At 39.5% G+C, this 19,954-nt stretch overlaps 1 protein-coding gene across 1 annotated transcript in view; it reads right to left on the bottom strand.

Annotated features, from left to right (window-relative positions):
* LOC311252764 (copine-8) overlaps positions 1–19,954 on the bottom strand; it is a 93,154-nt gene that overhangs the window by 13,202 nt on the left and 59,998 nt on the right. The window contains exons 11-16 of the mRNA XM_084346285.1: positions 19,470–19,545; positions 16,320–16,373; positions 16,034–16,095; positions 4,999–5,045; positions 3,630–3,811; positions 2,620–2,747 (exon numbers count right to left, since the gene is read on the bottom strand). Coding sequence (XP_084202411.1) covers positions 2,620–2,747; positions 3,630–3,811; positions 4,999–5,045; positions 16,034–16,095; positions 16,320–16,373; positions 19,470–19,545 — 549 coding nt within the window. The remainder of the gene's footprint in view (positions 1–2,619; positions 2,748–3,629; positions 3,812–4,998; positions 5,046–16,033; positions 16,096–16,319; positions 16,374–19,469; positions 19,546–19,954) is intronic.

Consider the following 19,954-nt stretch of genomic DNA (forward strand, 5'->3'; position numbering starts at 1 on the left):
GATATTTACACACGGAGATTATTTCATTCGCTTCGGCTTCACCTTTCTGCACCGGGAGGTTAAATCTATGAGTATGACTGCCTCCTCCCCACTAGAGATAGCTGGTATTTAAGTGTTTCTCAGCAGGTAGAGAAAGATGGAGACGTGGTGCAACAACTAAATAGAAGTAGAGAGGAAGAGCAGGGGAGGAGAAATTAAGTAAATAGTTAATAAGCTGCATGTGGGAGTGAAGTAAGACAGAGAGGAGAAAAAGGGAGTTGTTATTGAAATATTGAGAGGAGGTGGAGGTGGGATTACAGATGAGGGAGGAGGGTGATGAAAACAGCCTGTACTTGGTAACACACTGTTAGCAGGGACTGAAGTTGGCAGTATAGTTGCAGAAAGACACTACACGTATCTTAAAACACTTAGTTTTGAAATGTTTTAACTATTTCAGGAGGAAGAGAGTACTCATCAAATTCTTTAGGAAAAATTATATTGATGAGATGTAGTCTGGCTCAGTTATTTGCTGTGTAGATTAAAACATTTTGCTACTTTATATTCAAGTGGGTTTTTTTATGCTCTGTCATTTGCCTGGACCAGGAAGAGCAGTAGCAGATATTACAGATCCACATAAACTGTGATAGAGAATGCAGTAGGTGAAAGTCAAACAAGCCAAACAAAAAGAAGAGAGATGTAGAGAACAGAACAGAAAACACCACTTCACCTGATTACCTTATGAAGCAGCTGGATTTGCGGATCACATGATCATATGATGTCACAAATCCATCGTGCCAGGCTTCAAGCTATGCGTTTGTGGCCGAACACACAGCTGTTGAACCAATCAGGTTCCTTCGACCATGATATGTGCGTGGTTTAGGTGTGACAACCAGCGAAAGACGCAACTGTTTGAAACCTAGATAGGTTAGCGTAAGCATAGATGCTGCTTTAGCATCAGTTATATCACAACTGGAGAGTATTCTTCATTGAAAGAAGAGCAAAGAACAGCAATGAAGGCTTTTCTCGATGAAAAATATGTTTTCGCTCTACTCTCGACTGGCTTTGGTAAGAGTTTGATCATTTGGCTATGGTAGTGCTCTCCTATTGTTGATCTGATTGGTTAAAGTTAGCCCGTGATAGAAGATGACAGACAGATGGTATTTTTTGAAAGTAGCTGCTCTTTTGCAAACAGTTTCCATGGAGGACTTCCCAGATTCATGTTTGTCTGCTGAATAATAATCTACTGTCAGGACAATGTAAGCTTATCTTAGCATAAAGACTGGAAACAGGAGGAAACAGCTTGACTCAATGCAAAGGTAATAAAAAAAAACATATCCCCACATCGCTGAAGCCAAACTAATGAACAGCTCAATTATTAAAATATCTTGTTTATTGAATCCGTACAAAACCCCTCAGGTGCACTAACACTTCAAAAATCACTTTTTGTGGGGGGTAAGCAAACAAGGTATAACGTGTTAATTGATGAGCTTTAGAGCTTTAACTGCTGGTACAGTATGCTTACATTGTTAGCTTTTAACAGCCATCTTTTTCCCCGTTTCCAGTCTTCATGCAAAACTAACCTCTTCTGACTGTAGCTTAATAAGCCTACTAGCCAAGTTCTGTTTGTATTTAGATTAAACAAACAAGATACAGTACAACATGTTAATTAGTGAGCTTTTTGAAGTTTGGTGAGGGCTGTTTTCCCCAGTTCGTTTTCGCAAATTAAGCTAAATGCCTTCCAGCTTCATCTGCATTCTCATAAAGATATGACTGTGATAATTGTATCACTTTTCTCCTCTAACTCTTGGCAAGAAAGCCGTCAGAAAAAGAGAATATCAAGATTTTGATGTACTTTGAAATTTGTGATTCATTCGTGCAATTAAAAAACGTGTTACAGAGGAGTGGACAAAGCCAAGAAGGGGAAGTTTATTAAGGTGGTTTGATGGAATGAACACATAAGTCAGGAAAGAGGAATAAAAGGAGTGACTGTTACTGGGACATTACAGGATAAATGAAAGTAAACCGCTGCCGCTGTATTACTGCTTCCCTTCAGAGAGCCTTTGCCTCTTCATGTGTAACCACCCAATTAAGATTCAGTAAATTACCTTCTAAATATGTGAAGTAACCTGATGAGAGGCTTCACTTGAGTACATCTCTTTAATTACACACTTGCATGAATAGTTCCTTAATGTCTCTTTTTTTTATTTCAGAACTTTGTCTGGATCACGTGTCCACGTGGCTTTCCTACAGCATAAATTAAGTTCTAATCTACGCAGAGACAAAAACAAACATGCAATCAGCTGTCAGTTACTTTGTCTGTTTAAGTCCTTAGTTCCTCTCTCCAACTCTTGTTAGCTACCTGGCAACACTCGCTGCTCAGAGCTAATTAAAGAAAACCTGAGAACGTGTCAATTGCGGAGTGAAATGTACTTGGTGTTCTTTCACGCATAATCAAATGATTTGAAGTTCCTTATATAAGCAGTGTTGTAAGTGTAAAACATTGTGCATGTGGTATGATGATAATTGAAAAACCGAAAATAAGACTGTGGAAAAGCAAACCTAAGAAACCACCAACTGATAGAGTAAGAAAAGTTGGTCAAATGTGACAATTTTACATTAAATGACATGTATGTGTGTTACCTGGCCACATGGTTGATGACGGGGGAGAAGTTGGTGGGTCCGTAGAGCTGAACTGACTTCAGACTCTGGTAATAGGCTTCCATCACACCGTCAATACCTGCACAGTACGGGTTCTGAGGGTTCCCATTCTAGATTGAGGAGAAGAGAGGAGAAGAGACTCATTAACATGCATGATTAATTTCAGATGCATTGAGGACAAACAGGTGGAACAAACAGGCTTAAGGATGATTTACATATTCAAGTGTTTTAAAACAGCGATGAAAAATAATCTAAAAGAAGGTGATACAAATTAAACTAAAAGCCCTTGATTTCCATTAACATGCATTCATGGGTCACTTGGGTTACGTCGGGTCGTTTGCCCCCCAAGCTGAGGAAACTCAGCAGGGGGATACACAGTGTATGCTCAGCCTTGCAAACAAATTCAATCATCTTCATCAGTGGGTGTTAGGGGTGGAATGATTCTCAAAATCCACTGAATTTTTTCTCAATTCTCTTTTTTCAATGTGAGTCAGGTTAAGAGTGAAAGACGGGACTCCTACTTGAAAACGTGAAAGTTTATCATGGATCGGTTTCAGAGCTGTTGCAACCTACTGCGTACACTCTATTATTTTCTCATAATGTTCTCTTCAACTTATTTTATTCAGCTGCTCTGAGGTAAAGTTTACAGTGACATAACGTTTTTATATAAATGCAACATGACTTAGAGCATCAGTCTACTGGGGTCCCTTAAGGTTCCTGTTAGTAGAGAAACTGATTCCGTGTTCTTGTGTTATTGGCAAGCGTTGGTGTAAATTGCTCTTAAGTTCTGCCCCCTCTTTTGTTGCATAAGAAGTATCTTTAGGGACATAATGTCATATTTTTTAGTTGGTCAATTCTCCATGGGAACAAGAAAATATACCACCAAGAAGATGGGAGCTTTAAAAACCTCATACAGGGAACATCTCTACGTCTTACTCCCTTGTTTTCCTCCCCTGCCCTTCATCCTGGTCCCAGCCCCTTCAATTTCATACCAAGGCAAACTCGTGGGAGATCCGACCGTCAGGTGGCAGCTTGGCTCCGAACCCCAGTGCGGGAAACATCTTATCGCTGTCGTAGTCCTGGATGATTTCTCCTACTGCCTTCAAGGCCATGGCGTAGGCATTCAGCTGGTACGGACTCATGTAGTGGAGTGAGGTGGGCTGGGCTGGGTTACCTGTTTGTGAGAAAGGGAACGCACACAGTCAGAGGGTGTGGGAACGATATTATGTGTGGACAATGGAAGAGGTGATGTGGGCGCAGCATCAAGGTGATGATTCAGTCATTCTTTGAAAATGATTTTTTTACTGCTCAAACCTGACTACATTTTATAAATGCAGTGATTTAAAATAACTACAGTAACAATAATCTAAAAGTCTTGAAATGTACTATTTTGACATGACTGTGTTTGACTCATCATACATCTGCAGTTTTCTCTGCTATTCAAGTGGATCAAAACAGAAACGTTTGCCCTTTCTACAAAGGTTTTGGAAATGTAAGTAGTTTCCCACAGATCCCAATCTTTCCAAAAATGAAACATCATCTCACTGACACATAATTTGTACATGTTCAATCAAACTACAAAATCCTAAAGTGATTACTTCTAAAATTGTGAAATTTAAAAATCAAGAATGTCGTTTCTGTAGTTATCTTTTACTGACAGATAAAAAAAACCCACGCAGGTAATTAATTATCTCTTCACAAAACTGTTTTGTGAATAACATGAGTTGTCAGAGACTGTGTGGGCTGAATGGAGTTTTGAGGGAACCACCAACCCTATTTGAAAAGCCAGTGATTCAATAAACAACCAACAAATAATTCTCTAGTGGTTCTGTCAGTGATAGAACTAAATTGGTGCTAATTACATTAATGGGTTATTGATGTGAAACATTTTTTGTCTCTCTCTACACGACTTTCCTTATTGCTATTCAAGCTGCTTTATAATAAACTGCAGAACTCTACTAGCCATCATTCTCAATTGAGATTTTAGTGAGAGCCAGACAAGATCAAGTACACCTTAACCACAGACATCAACACACCGGATTCAGCGTTATTACCGCTGCTGCCTGTCCTGCTAAGACCCAGCTCAAGGGTAGATGGATAACACGGTCCTTAATCACAGCGATCATAGCATGTTACAGCACTCAGCTTTAGCTGCCAGGTGTGATGGAGAGGGCTATTAGGAAACACTTGATTCCCCATCTGCATATATTTGAATAAATGCTCCCAAGGCATTCAGCACACTTTGTGTGTCTTTGTGTGCACATTCAAAGTGTTAGTGTGTGTGTGTGTGTGTGTGTGTATGTGTGTGTGTGTGTGTGTGTGTGTGTGCGTGTGCGTGTGTTTGTTTACTGGTAGGCTCACCATTAGAAGCTGTGAAGTCAATGGCAACAGTGAAGTTAATCTGGGTCCTGAAAAGACAAAAGCAGAAAGATTATTCATTACTCAACAATAATTTTGCACTCACCGTTTCTCTCTCTCTCTCTAACACGCACACACAAACACACACACACACACACACACACACACACACACACACACACACACACACACACACACACACACACACACACACACACACACAGACAGACATAATCAGGTTAAAGTGATCAATGTTTGAGAGTGTCAACAGAGTTCCTCCTGCCCTTTAGCCGTGACAGTGATGAGGAGACAGCGAGTTTCTGAGCTTTCACACCAAACATGCAAACATGGCATTGCTCAGAGGAAGGTTGTTGTATTTTAATGGAGAACACAGCTACAGTCTGCTTAACAACTGCACATGTGAAAATAGCATGTAGCACCCTGACTCTGCTCCCAAAATTCAACTATATTTAACTGTGATGGCTGCAATTTACAAGGTGCATCCACTGGCATTCCGGTAGACAGGAAGTGAAATAAAAAAAAAAAAGCTTAATTAGACTGAAAAAAAATATGGACAATTTGATTTTAAGTCACAAAGTTGCAATAAAAATGGAATTAAGATCAATTTTGATCTTAAGTATGACTTAAGCAGAACATTCTGTATTCACACGGAAATGTTCTTATCTCTAAGCAAAGTCTAGACTTGACGTAAGTGATTTTCCTGCTGATTATGTATGGGTAATGGAGTTTGGGCAGTTTTCAGTATTTGCATCTAAGCCTTTGGTGAACTTGGCATGAGCTTAATGAACAATGTGCAGAGGCAACACACTGCCAAGACGTGTGTTTGGCTTTGTTTGTCAACCCACTAATGAGTCCACAGATTGCGTGTTGTCTGGCCTTAATCACGTCTACCATCGGCATGATTACATATTTCAAATGGTTTACTTTCTTTTTTAGTCCACAGCGGTCCCTGACCAAGCCTTCATTTGTGCTGACATTATGTAAGCGGAAATTGCATAGTAAAGAGATCTGAGATTTATGGATCACAGCTACGTTACAAATAGGATTCTTAGAACATGTTTACACATTTTTTATGCTCAGTATCTATCATGGATCAAATGTAAACTCAGGAAATGATTTTAAGACTAAGTTCAAGTATAAATCCAACAACATTTTTATAGGTGAGGCTTTAACTGGCATAATGTTTATCTGAGTTTAGCATGTTAGCATGCTAACATTTGCCAATTAGCAATGAACAAAAAGCACAGCTAAAGCTGATTGAAATGGTTTTGCAGGTATTTGGTAATAAATTATTGTTGAACTAGACAAATAAAAAATGTTATGATAGTGGTAGATGGAAAGTCAGGGGATAACCAAAGTTCTCGCAATTTAACCTCAGGGGAACATGAATGTGTGTCCCAAATTCCATAGTAATCCATGCAGGAGCTGTTGTGGCATTTCACATAGAACCCAAAATGTTAACCTCATGCTGCCACTAAATGAGAAGTCAGAGGATCACCAAAGTTATTTGGATTTATCACCTGGGAACAATGAATGTCTGTACCAAATTTTGTGCCAGTTTGTCTGGTAGTACCTGTATATGTTGAGATGTTTAACTGGACGAGGGAAAATGTTGATTAATTGGTAGCGCTAAAGGTAAGGGCAAAGTAAGGGCATCTCAGAAATGAACAGTATTGATCCTCTGGGGACCATGAATGAATGAATTTCATGACAACCAATTTAATAGTTATTGTGATATTATTTCACTTTCCAAGAGTAGGGATCGACCAGTTATTGGATCTGTTAGTCAGCATTTTCAATTATCTGAATCAGTTTGATTTAAAAACAAACAAACTAGTAACCAAAGTTATCAAATTAATGTAGTGGAGTAAAAAGTACAATATTTTCCTCCAAAATGAAGTGGGGAGGAAATATGAATTAGCAGAAAATGGATGTACTCAAGTACAAGTACAGTACCTACAAATTGTACTTAAGTACAGTATTTAAGTACAAGTGTACTTGATGCCATGACTGGATATTTTGACATTAGACAATATTTAAATTTAGATTTCTTATTTTTACTGTAAATGTATATCGGTTCCAAACGTTTACCAGTCTCTTTGACTACTAATCGCTACCAGTATCAGCACTAAAAAACATGTTGATGTTGATCCCTATTCAAGATAATGTGGAAAGCAGGTTAGAAAATGCAGATTCTGTCTTTATATATTCCACATTTTGATTATTCCCCATGTTTAGCTTGCAGTCTGCAGGTAAGGATCAAGCGGTTCTCTATAATGATAAGACCTACAAACACATTATTCATGTCATTCATGACAAAAGACAAACAACAAACCACAGCACCCTGCAAGAGAAAGTGGCATGTCTCTCCACATCACAACATCTCTTGTTAACCTGCAGGAACAGGATGTGGTTAAGCACTCTGTCAGCTTGTCACAGCTCTTTCACACCAATCCTCACCCTCTGCCACACGTAAACACACACTGTCTACCTTACACACATCTGTATTCAGACAGTCAAACAGCCAGGAGCACATCATATTCGTCACCTCTGCAGCCATGTGTAGTGCAGGCACTTGGGTCAACATGTTTGAGCTGCCCTCTCATGTTAGCATATCAATATAAGTAGAGTAGCAGCTTGAAAAATTGGGCAGACAAATTGAACTTGAAGTGTAACTATACCCTAATTTTTTTCAAGAACCCTCTATCAAAGCAAATGCCAAGCAAGGAGCAACAACTGTGTGAAGCCTGGCCTCGTGGCTGTGGGCATACCAAGTGACCACCACTTAGTGGAATGGACAGTAGAGCTGGTATCGAGAGCCAAGTAGCTTGAGAAGCTACTGTCAGAGTCTCTGTGTCTATGCTGGAAAGACAGAGTCTGATGGAGCTATGACTGTCACTAGAAGCACATTTGGTATGTCCCTGTGAGAGTCTCACTGGGAGTGCCTCTCTGCCGCTTGTTGAGGTTATTGTTGCTGATCGGCAGCCCTTAATACCTTGTTAAGCTTGTACTGTATAGCACACTTATCAGTGGGCTAATGTGTTGCGTTTACTGACACCTTAGTGGAATAAGTCCTCTTAATGTACGGCATCATTTTTCTGCTAGGAATAGCTAAAGCTAATGCTACTAACAGGCAGCAGCTACAGTATCAGCCAGCATTCTGATCTTTATACTTACCGTAGCAGCTGACATACAAAATAGATCTCAGAGTCTTCCAATGTGCTGTTAAACTGAGCTTCAGTTACCTTGTCTAAAGTAAGCTTAACTATTTTTTTTTTGTTTGGCGTGGTAAAGTGACCTTCATCTTGTCACCATGTTCATTCTTTATTTTTCCTTATTTTGAGACTTTTCTCTGTTGTGTTGTGAGAAATGCATCTTCCGCTGGATATTTAATATCAACCATTAACTTCTCATGTGTTAACTTTCACAACTTTACATCTCTCAAAAAATTGCATTGTGCCTCCATTAGTGAAGAAAACTCACTATATACGAGATATACAGTAAATGTTTAACATCACCAGATAACATTCAAAATCACCTTGTTGATAGAAGTCACCTTGTTTAATAAGGATGTTCATGTTCTCAACAAAAATGAAAACACGAAGAAAAGTCCAGTAAATGAGCTTTTCTAGGGGACAGTTACAAGGACAAGAGAGCATAGCGAGGAGATCTGAGTGAATTCTGGTCCAGTTCCCCACGCTGGCACAGACAAGCTTCAGCCCAGCAGCCTAAATTATGCATGTCCTCTTTCTCCCCCACCCAATCTCTCTCTGTCACGCACACACAAAGTTTGGGAGAAGAACTCCTATTGTATGAGTGCGAAGGGACATCCGAGGAAACGAGGTGAATTGGGGGGTGGACAATAAATAAATTATGACAAAAGCAGGAATTGGCAACAACATAAGGTGGTCCAAAATAGAGAATATTGACTGAATACTTTTCAACAGTGGGTTTGAATGGCTGAGTGACTTGTATTGATCATCAATTCTCTGCAGTTTGACTGTGGCACTTTGTGCTGAGGCTTTAAAAGCCATCGTCATTAGCAAGAAACATTCAAAGTCGATGTCAGAGTTTCTTGCTTTACAAAGTGAATATCACCCCTCATGTTTGACACCGTCACTCCAAACGTAGAGAACATTAATATCCAGATCAGAACACAGGACATTCTCCAAAAAGGTCAACTCTGTCCTCTGCATTAATCATACAAGAACTTGAGTGAGGCAGTTTCTTGGCTCTTGTAGTTTTCCCTGGTGATGTTTTCTCTGGATGTCATCCAACTGGCCAATCTGTTTTTTAATGAGTTTTTTAAATCTGCTGTCTCACTAGTCTTGTCTTGAGACATATTACATAATACATAATACATGACACACCAGAAAAAAAAAACAGAGGCAAACTTGTATACTGGCACTGAGAACAAACTGCCTGTTGAAAGCAGGTTTTCCCGTGTTTAAAAAGACAAAACACTTATCAAAACGCTTTTGTTGTATCACATTAAAATCTTTGTACTAACAGCAGCACTATGGTGAGAGCTGCATAGTAGTTCTATCATTAGTAAGTTCTGTGTGTTGCTCTGTGCACATACAAACATTAGTTTATGTAGATTTTTGGTATTAGTCAATCAAATCCATTCCAATAAAAACAGTCAGATAGGGACTTGCATTTCTTTATGTGGGTGTGAGGTGGAAAACATAGAGTGTGACGCAAGCTCAACATAAAACACTCATGCCAAACAACTTTGGAATGATGAAGGAATGCTAAAACAGATAAGACAGGGGTGAAGAAGGGTGCAACTTTGGCCTCTGACACAGACTAGATAAATGCATGACATCACACCTGAATGTTTTTCTTAAGTGTAGGACACACAGACACAAAATCACCTGAGCAGCAAAATGAGATCTGCAGCAAATCATAGCTGTAGAACAGGTTCAGACCAGAAAGGCAGCAGAATGTTCTGGAGGGACTGATAAGGAATTTTCAGAGGCAGTGGCCTAAACCACAGCATCACATGGTTGATGTGAGCTTAGCCTGCCTTAAAGACCAAATCTTATCGTTCTGTGTCCTGAAGGTACAGGAAAACATCTCCAACCCTGTGCCATGATGTTTTTCTTTTTGAATTCCAACCCCCCTGAAATGGCTGCAATCCATCTCTTGGCAAGTTGTACTAAACGTTTGGCTCAGCAATATTTAATTTATTGAACTAGCAATCAAACATACTTTGAAGTCTGCATACAAGCTGCACTAAAGACCACTGTTTAGGCCGACTTAAAATGATAGATGAGACCACAGATACAGCCATTTCTAAGTAATGTATACCCTGTCTTATTCTTTAAATCTGGTGTTCTGATCTGTTGTGTTCATCTCTGCTTGGACAGTAAAGCGTGAGGTTAATAGACAGCACATACTGTAGTATCTTGTAGGACTGTGATAAAACAACATGGCTGCCCATTTTGAACAGTGTGTGTAAGCCTCTGTGTTAAGCATGTACTGTATATGATAATGTGTTTGGGGTGACAAGGGGATGCCCCTTTACCAGCTGGTTTTCTGTCACTCACTGATCTTCCCCTGCTGTTAAAGCCCACAGTGACTCAGCAAGGAACCAATATGACAAAATATCACGCAGCGGGAGTGGGACTGATGAGGAGGTCGCGCACTACATTCAAATCAGCTTTCCTGCAGACAGAACAGGCTGGATGCTGGTGTCTCTCCTAAATGTTCAAAGCATCTCATGTCTAGACTATAAAATGATTATCTCCACCATATCGCTAGTGAGATGCTCAAGGAAACTTTCAGTTCTGGAAGAGGAAACATGATGAATAACATTCAGCCATATTTTACAGAAAAAATACTTGTACCATACCGTGTTTTGATGTGTTAATGTTTTTATCTTCCTCTGTTCATTATCTTTCTTGTTTTATCTCTGATCATAGCTCGCATCGCTGATAAGTGTGGTCCAGAATGTGGTTCGTTGTAACCACATCCACCTTTTAATCACAGCAGCAAGGTGAGAATTTAGATCACTGGCGATCAGCAGAAAGAAGAGGGTGTTGAATTACTCTTAAAATCTCCAGAATCATGTTAAATATTTCTGTGATTATACCATCTTTCAGAAATACCTTTTTTAACGATTCTTTATAGTCTATGCAACCGCTCAGAGTGGCCATGGTCAGAATTTTTCACAGTTACATTAACAGTAAATGTCCATTATTGGTCACTTAAGTAAAATATTTCACTTTTAACACAAAGACTTCCTTCAGAGTTCTCAGGTAATCTATAAATTCTGGCAGTTATGAAGTCAATAGTCACAACTACTCTTTAACTTTAAAGTATATCAGCATTAAGGGAAATCACTGAAAACCTACATTATTGTCCTGACAGCCAGTCTCAATGGGCTGTGTACCCTGTAAAGGAAGTGTTTGTTTTAAAGTGAAAGTGTTTTATTTAAGACAGGAAGTGTTTCTATGTTCACCAGAAGTCTCCTTTCCTCTTATATGTAAGTGCCAGAGAGAAACATATGCATGAGTGCACTGAGTGGCCTAAAAACAGCAGCAGAGGTTGTGCGATGTGACCCCTCCTGATGATATGCAAACAGATGTTGCTGGTTGGACAGTATCCATCTGGCTGAAGGAACGAAGAGGCGAGGAGGAGAGAGATGAACAGCTCATACCTGCATTAAGTCAAAAAAACCTATACATTTATGCTGGCAATATACCACACAAAGTAAAATGCCTGCGTTCCTTTCAAAGATTTCATTTCTTTTCTTTTACAAATCTTTGTGTGTGCTCCTCTATCTAATGATAACCTCTCAGAATGATTTCAATACAAGCAGACTTCCCTCCTGCTTCTATTCTGGTTCCAATACTCAATTCACAAACCAAAACAAGAGGAAACAATATCTGTCACTATGAGTGACAGGACTGCCTTCAAAGACGCAATTCAAAATGAAAGATATAGCCTGCAATTCTTCATTTTTACCCTCCTGCTCATGAATAGAGGCCTCTTTGTTGAAGTCCATGGGTGGTACTAACGCATTATCACAGACAGTGAAAAGAATAAGAGCAGCGATGCTCTGGCTCCTCAAATCAGTCATTTATGCTAATGCTGCCAGCGTATCATGTTCCTAATTAGGTCCAAAGGAACAATTAGCTGATTGGGTTGAAGCTGCAAAAAGAGCTGTCAATCAGCAGATAAGAGATGCAGTGGGGAGGAGAGAAGAAGAGAGGAGAGCCGAGAGGAAATCATACCAGGAAATGGAACTAGCTGACTGGCAAACTGACAAAACACCTATGTAGACACTTCAACAGGGGATTTCAGGGAAATGAGAAAGTTACCTAAGAGGGTGTGTGTTTGCATTTTTTGTGTGTGAGTGCATGCATCAGTGTGTCAGCGCACAAGTACACAGTCTGCCCATTATACAATTGGAGTGAGTGCAACTGGACCATTACAGTCCATTTAGGTTTCAAACAGTGAGACAGCACTTGGCACTTCATTTAGCCACACAGGCGTGTTACAGCACCCGGCTCACACTCCCAAAGCACCTGCAAAAAAAAGGAAAAAAAAAGAACAGCCTCTTCCTGAGAGTTTCAAAGTGCTCTCTGAGAACGGTGTCTGTATGTGCAAGGGGACTCAAAGACGGGAATTCACCATTAGCAGCTAGCGACAGAGTGAGGAAACATATGCCAGAACACGTGGTGAAGATACACACATTGCATTTCAAAGCCAACTCTCACACATGCTGTCATTCTGCAAATTGCACTATAACATTCGTCAATATACAAACATGAAAGTCCAAGTTGTGTTTTGTTTCATTTCCATCTGTTTTAAACATCAGCTTCAGCTTCATCCAATACATAATCCAGCATACATAACAAGCATTACTAATGCCCTATGAATCAATAACATATTGATCGGTGTTAGTCACAAAGCAATTTTTTCCACTGCCTTATGAGTGCTACAAAGGCTGTGGATTAAAATAAACAACCTGGGGGGCACAAACATCCCCTGTAGTTTAAAAACTAAAAAAACTATTTCAGCAATATGCTTGAGGGTTTACCGGAGGCTTTATTGTAGTGAGGGTTCAAACTATTTGCATATTTACTGAACAAACTTTTTCTCAGTATGATAACTGCTCGTTCTGCACATACTGTAGCTCTTAAATGTTAACTCCATTAATTTTACATATTAAAGTGCGTTTACAGTTTTATGTGAAAAAGGTAGTATTGAGCCTTTAATGGCTCCAGAGGAAGCTGCAGGTAATCTCATAAAAATCCTCCAGTGATGTCACACAGTGGACAATTTGCATTTTGGCTAATGCAGGTGCCAGGTATTGAAAAGCAGTCCACTGGGTTAGCATTGCACTTCTATAACATTGTTGAATACCAGCAAGAGAGATGTTGTCTTTTTTTATTGCACACATTCTTCTTCCGCTTCAAAACCTGGTGCCTACATTACCCACAATGCAACAACCATTGAGTGACATCACAGGAGGCAATTTATCAGCTTACATGCAACTTCCTTTGGAGCCACCAAAAGCTTTATATTACTTTAATGTTTGCTGTGTCAGAATGTAGTTTGTGACTTAATATTCAGTAAGGTTACCACATTTTAAACATGCCTTTGAATATTATTAGAGAAAGATGAATACAGTAATAATTTCCTTAACATAACTCTACTGCACAGTCACATACTGTATGTACATTATACTGTCACACTTTGTTTCGTGTTCCTGTGTGCGTGTGTTTGATAACAGGTGTAGGTTGAGTTCAAGCAGAGACTCAGAGCAGCCTTAGAACTGAGAGGAGAAATTGGGGGTCTTGTAGGTGGAGGCCCTATGGAGTTGTGGTTGGTTCTGTATATTAATTAGTGTTTTCATTACATTCAGGCCTTGGGCAATGCAGAAAACATGATAACATGTATAGTGAACATATATGTGTTGAATTCAAACAGTTATTGAGTTGTCCGATAAATAATTCGGAAGATATCAAACTTTTTCTTTCATATTTAACTCTTGTCAAGTCCAGTTACAGTCAACCTTTTTGGCTTTGGATCCAAATATCTGATTAAAGGCATTTTCTTGTAAGCTGGAAACTGGAGGAATGTGCAAGCTCATGTTTTATTGGGCAGATGTGTCTGATACCCCTTCTATTCATACAGATTTCCTATTCATCTTAGTTCTTGTCAGGCCAATCACAACCATTTATCTAATATGGAGTGGGTTTGATATAAAAAAACAACCAAGATGGCTGAAAGAGGGAGGTCTGGCATCAGAGAAAATCACGAACCCAGAACATTCTACTACTCACTGGGTGACTTCAGAGTTTATTTTGACCAAACCAGAGTTGGTGAAACCAGAGTTTTATTTTGTTTTGATCAAGTTTGAATGCAGTGTGTTTTACGATGATCTGCCAGGTAATATAGCTGTTTTATCAATGGAGTCTGGTGGCTTTGAGGAGGGCGATGTAACAGCCTTTTCTGGTTCACAAAAAGAATCTTTTTCTTTAAAAAAGAGGTCTATCTCAGGAGAGATTCTTGTTGTATTGTTGTGGGACAAATAATCTCAGTCTTTCGGTGGCAAAACAGCTTTTAGTGGACATACTTTGACTGGCACAGTTGCCCACAAGATGACGTTGCAGCAATTGCAGCCTGTGTTGTGCAGCTACTGGACCAACCCAAAGTCACTTGGACACTAAAATATTGTCAGGATGTACTGTATGTATGTATTTTCACAGACATACTGATGCCACACCATCATAGCTCATCTCTGCACATTTAGCGTGTTTCCATTTTCCTGTCGTTCAGCACTATGTCACACATTTCTTTCTCTGACTGGTTGTAGGTCTATCCAATTGCTTTGAGAGGCATTTTGGTCTGTGCCCATTGATAACACCCTGTGAGAGGTTCCAGACTAATTCTTATTTGTGCTTTGGTCTGGCTCTGCCAAGCTAATTATCTTGAGAGGGAATGGAGATTTAGATGTATCTGCAAAACTGGTCATCCAGCTAATCATTTTATCACAGTTAAAGGCAAACTTTTTACAGACACAGTCCTTTTAATCATTTGTGGTGCAAGGAGAAGACAGTCTTGCATTGCAAGTGTTGGCTTCCTGGATAATCCTTTCATTGGCTCAAGCAATTTTTGGCCGGCTTTTTACCCTTCTGCTCTGAGCTGTGTGTGACTTCTTCTGAAATCCTCCAGAAATAAGCAACAGCAACGAAAAGAAAAAGCAGGTCAGAAAATAGATTGTGTTGTTTGCTTATGACTTTGTCACAGAGGGAACAAGCTTATACTTTCACAGCATTTATGGATTTTTTTCACTCTCAAAATCAGGCAAAAACTTCACTTTTTAAAAATCCTTTGAATGCCGGCTGACTTTTCTTGACAACTGAAAAACACAGCTACAAGGGCAGCAGGAACAGAGGACTAAAATGGAGTTTTTTCGCCCCAAAGTTGCATGCCGGCGCGCGCACACACACACACACACACACACACACACACACACACACACACACACACACACACAAACACACACTCCTTTCTCTCCCTTGACAGTCTCCCCCTCTGTGAGTCTAATGAAGGCAGAGTGTGTAGGCGAGGATTCGCACCATGCCTGGTTGCACACAGTCAACCCTCCTGAGCAACATGCGTGCACAAGCACACATAAGTAGACACACATACAAGCACATGGCATAGGCGAGAGCTGAAACACAATACAAGATTACACACACGGACACACACGCACAGACTCAGAGTCTGAGCGATGTGTAGTTGACTTCAGGTCGGTCCATCTGCCAGTCTCTCTCTCTCCACCTTTCACTGTCCTTCTCTCACATGCAAATGTACACTTTTCCATGTGATTCACTCACACTCAGAGATCATTATCTTTGGCATATTGCAGACACGGAGTCATGATGGGGTCGTTATTGAGACGGGGAGCGGCACACTCAGCATGTCACTTCTCATTAAAGGACAACAACCCCCATCTCTCAGTGTGTGTTCAATGAATGTTTGGTCATTGACTTACCCTCCTTTGATGTAGTCCAGGAAGGTGACTTCAATGTCCACCAGGAATGACAGCAGCGTTACCTGTTAGAGATAGGGCCACAATCAGCTTTGTGCCAATGATAATGACTTTCAAGTGTTGTCTATGATGGGACAAATGCAGTTCCTAATTTTCTCTGACACAAAAAATACCACAACATGTTCAATTATAAAATGAAGCACTAAGCAGTTAGAAACAGGTACCCAGCTGTATTTACAATTGTATAGTAATGCATTTCAAATCTAGGCCATTCAGGATATTTTCTCACCGTTCCAGAGTTGAGGTATTTTTTCTTCTTCCCTTTCTTCTTTGGATTTACCACCTAAAAAAAGAAAGGGTTCTCTCTTGTGATTTCAACATCTATTCATTCAATAATTAATTTGTTAATTCATTCATCATTTGGGTTCAGAATTGTCACCACTCTAATTCTTTTAAGACGAGACAACAGCTGCTTTTCTGGCCACTTGTGGAGAGATACCGAAAACACAAAATAAAATGTCACCTTTTAAGTTGATATGGAGAACTTCTTGGCAAACAGTTGCCTATTTACACATCCAGAAGAAATGGAGCAACATTAGCACTCATCTGGAACTCTGTTCTTGGTCACCTCCTTAAGGTAAGTCTAATGTTCAGTCTCCTTTTAGCCTTTCTTTAAACTTTGTTTTGGTCTCCAAAGTCCCTCCTGAAGGAAACATCTGCCACATCAGCGGCAAAATGCTCCACAGTGTTCAGCAATGTTAGCTTAACAGCTAACCTTGTGTGTACTTGGTGATCGGCTGACAGCATAGAGTGCGTTACTGTTTTCAAAACAACACTAATGACAGCAATGAAAATGAACCAAAACATAACAGTTGCAGGCTGTAAACCAAAACAATGGGCTGGAAGACACAAAAATGCTCAGAAGAGTTGAGGGAAACTGCAGACTGAGTCTGTGGTAACTCATTTACATTTAAGTAATCACTTCAATGTGTATGCTTTTTGATTTCTCTTATTAATTACAGAAAGCAAAGTTTCATACTTCTAACAATGAATACATCAATCAATCAATCAATCAATCAGTTAATAAATCAATCAATCAATCAATCAATCAATCAAAAAATACCTAATTTATTACTTTTTTGTTTTATTATTGTACGCTTTTCATACTCCAGTAATATGCCAAAAATGTACAGTAAATTTGTTGCACCAAAGTGGAACATGTGATATATATGTGGTGTAACTGAAGTCATACACAGTATAGTTTGTACACCTCCCTCTCACTCTCCATCCTCAAATACTCTTTTGAGTATACTCTTATAATACTCTTACCCTTTGAGCAATGCACTTAAAATACAATTCCGCCTGAGGAGCAGCTAAATCCAGAGTTGGATTATGACCTGCATGGTGAAACTTCATGAATATGTAACAGGACACAAAGTGAGCGTACAGCCAACCTTGTTTGGATAAATTAAGAATCTAATGCATCTAAACCAGTTTTACTTACTGCTTGAGTTGATTTTGTGAACAGAGTAGAAAATATACTTTTTCAGCCTCAATTCATTTAGTCATCATGTTGAGACCCAAGAGTATTTAAAAATACAATTGCTCCTGTGATGTGGGGACCAGCCAGACACAGTCATGAAACACCTTCTGAATCCCAAACACTGCATCAGAGCTTTTAAGTCAGAGCTTTATGGTCTGATTAAACTGGGCCAAGGTTAAACAGAGAGAGGACCTCAGGGAAACAACATACAAATGTGTGGATTTATGCATTTCTCCTTGGTTCACATTGCAATCGGTACACACAAGGACACGTTTGCCTCTGGAGGTGAGGTGCAGTGATTGAAACGTGGTTTCAACAACACACACATACACACACAAAATGAGCACCTTTAACAATGCAAAGCCATCCTCTCTCTAACTGCCAGCTTTAAGATGAGGGACATCCAGGGTCAAGGGACAGGCTAGAAATCACAAAATGACTCTGTGTGTGTCTGCGTTTCTACCTGTCTGCTGTTCCTCATAAACTTCCCTACGTGCCTGTGTGTGCACCTTAATGCGTGTGCACATCTGAGTGCTATTAGGCAAACAGCAGCTGTTTAAAATGACAGTCCCCTGTGTGCTCTCCTCTCTATGTGGTACCCTGTTAATCAAGAAGTGTTGACTCTTCCTGGGTGAAGATAAGCCAGCGATCCATCATAACTGTCAGTGTGTGTGTGTGTGCATGAGAGAGAAAGTGAGGGAGGGAAATGATGCACAGTGGGATAAACAGTCCCTGCGCCATGCTGGTTTGAAAATTGTATAAATTTAAAACCTTATCTGTTCAGTGGATTTTAAGATATTGTTGGTATAAACAGAGGCCTGGTCCAGACTGCCAGGCCAACTCTGTTTTTGGCAAATCTAGGTTGTATTCATATTGAGTTTAGAGAGTCTGCTCTGGATGGTCAAATGTGATTTTTAAGTATCTTCTGTTATCTTTGTCTCCTAGATATTATGTTTATATACAACTAATTTGCAGCGAATACATTTTGAAGGAATGCTGACCAAATTAGGTTTTCAATTAACATAATAAGGAATTGTTATTAATTAACGTAACTGCTAAGTAATAAAAATGTTGTTACTGAACTTATCTGTGATAAAACATATTTCACTTCTTCACAATCTTGCAATACACTGTCCAAAAATGATGTCACTTGAGTCAGCATCCGTTGTGGCTGAAGTATACAAGTTTAAAAATGTAAAAATCCTGGGAGTGTGGAGGTCAGCAGACCTCTGTAGGCCGCTCATCATCTCTGCTTGATGCTGGCAGCTCAAGGCTAGGTTAGCTGCTAGTAGCATAACACAGCCGTATCTCTAACTGTACTGCCTGTGGTTGAGTTGCATTGTGAGTAATGTAGGCACCAGGTTTTTACAAGGAAGAGAAATGAATGGAACAGAAGACTAGTTCTGCTGCACTGATTTGAAAACTCCATTATAAGTTAGACTATGTTGTAAGTGTACAAAGATAAATGTGAGTACTTTTTGAAGCCTCTTATACATGGTACATTTACTTGTTTACTCTCGTTTAGCGCTCGTCATACAGGTGGCTACATATGTTTTATAAAGACGTGATAACAGATTTCTATCCCTAATCCAACTGGATTTATAAAGAACCACATTAAAACCATTGCTCTGAAGTCTCACATTAAAGCATCTGGCTTGTTCTGGTATGGGACGTGACTTTATCAAAGAAACATGAAATGATCCAAAATGTATTTTTCCACTTTTGCTTCTACTGCCTCAAGCTAAAGCAGCATATTTCAACTTGAAATGCTGTTAATACAGCTATTCTTTTGTTTCAAGTCCTTGAAAGCTGTCTTTAGCTGAATAACCAATTTGAAAAAAATATGGTTAGTACTCACGTACATGCAAGCTCACACACAGATACACACAAACTCACCTCATAGACGTTGAACTGGCTCTGCCCTCTGGACAGTTCTCTGTAGCTGGTGCTGAACTCTCCGATAAAGTCATGACTACAGAGCAAAGTGAGGAGAACACAGAACAAGAACAAAGAGAATATATTGAAAAAAGGTTGTGTTTGAGGATACATTTCATTTTATTACTTAAGTCTTGTCAATGTGTGATTTTTCAAAGCAAACTGAAGAGATGAAACCTGAGAATGAAAGTATTAAAGTGTAGTATGAAACGTGAGAAAGGAAGACACCCAACAATTTCAGGTACAGTGAGAGTAGTTAAGAAAAACAAAACTAATTTCAGCCAAACAGCTTGTTAAATATTGTTAGAATTTCTCAGTCCCATTAAAAAACATTACACCAAAATGTCACTGTGTTCCCTGTCAGACTGAGAGCAACACTGAATAGATTGCAAAGTACAAGGAATAAAGGAACAACTCCCGTTTCAACTAAAGCTTGACAAGTGTCA

The sequence above is a fragment of the Pagrus pagrus genome (assembly GCF_965226575.1).
Source record: "Pagrus pagrus genome assembly, chromosome: 23".
Lineage (NCBI taxonomy): Eukaryota > Metazoa > Chordata > Actinopteri > Spariformes > Sparidae > Pagrus > Pagrus pagrus.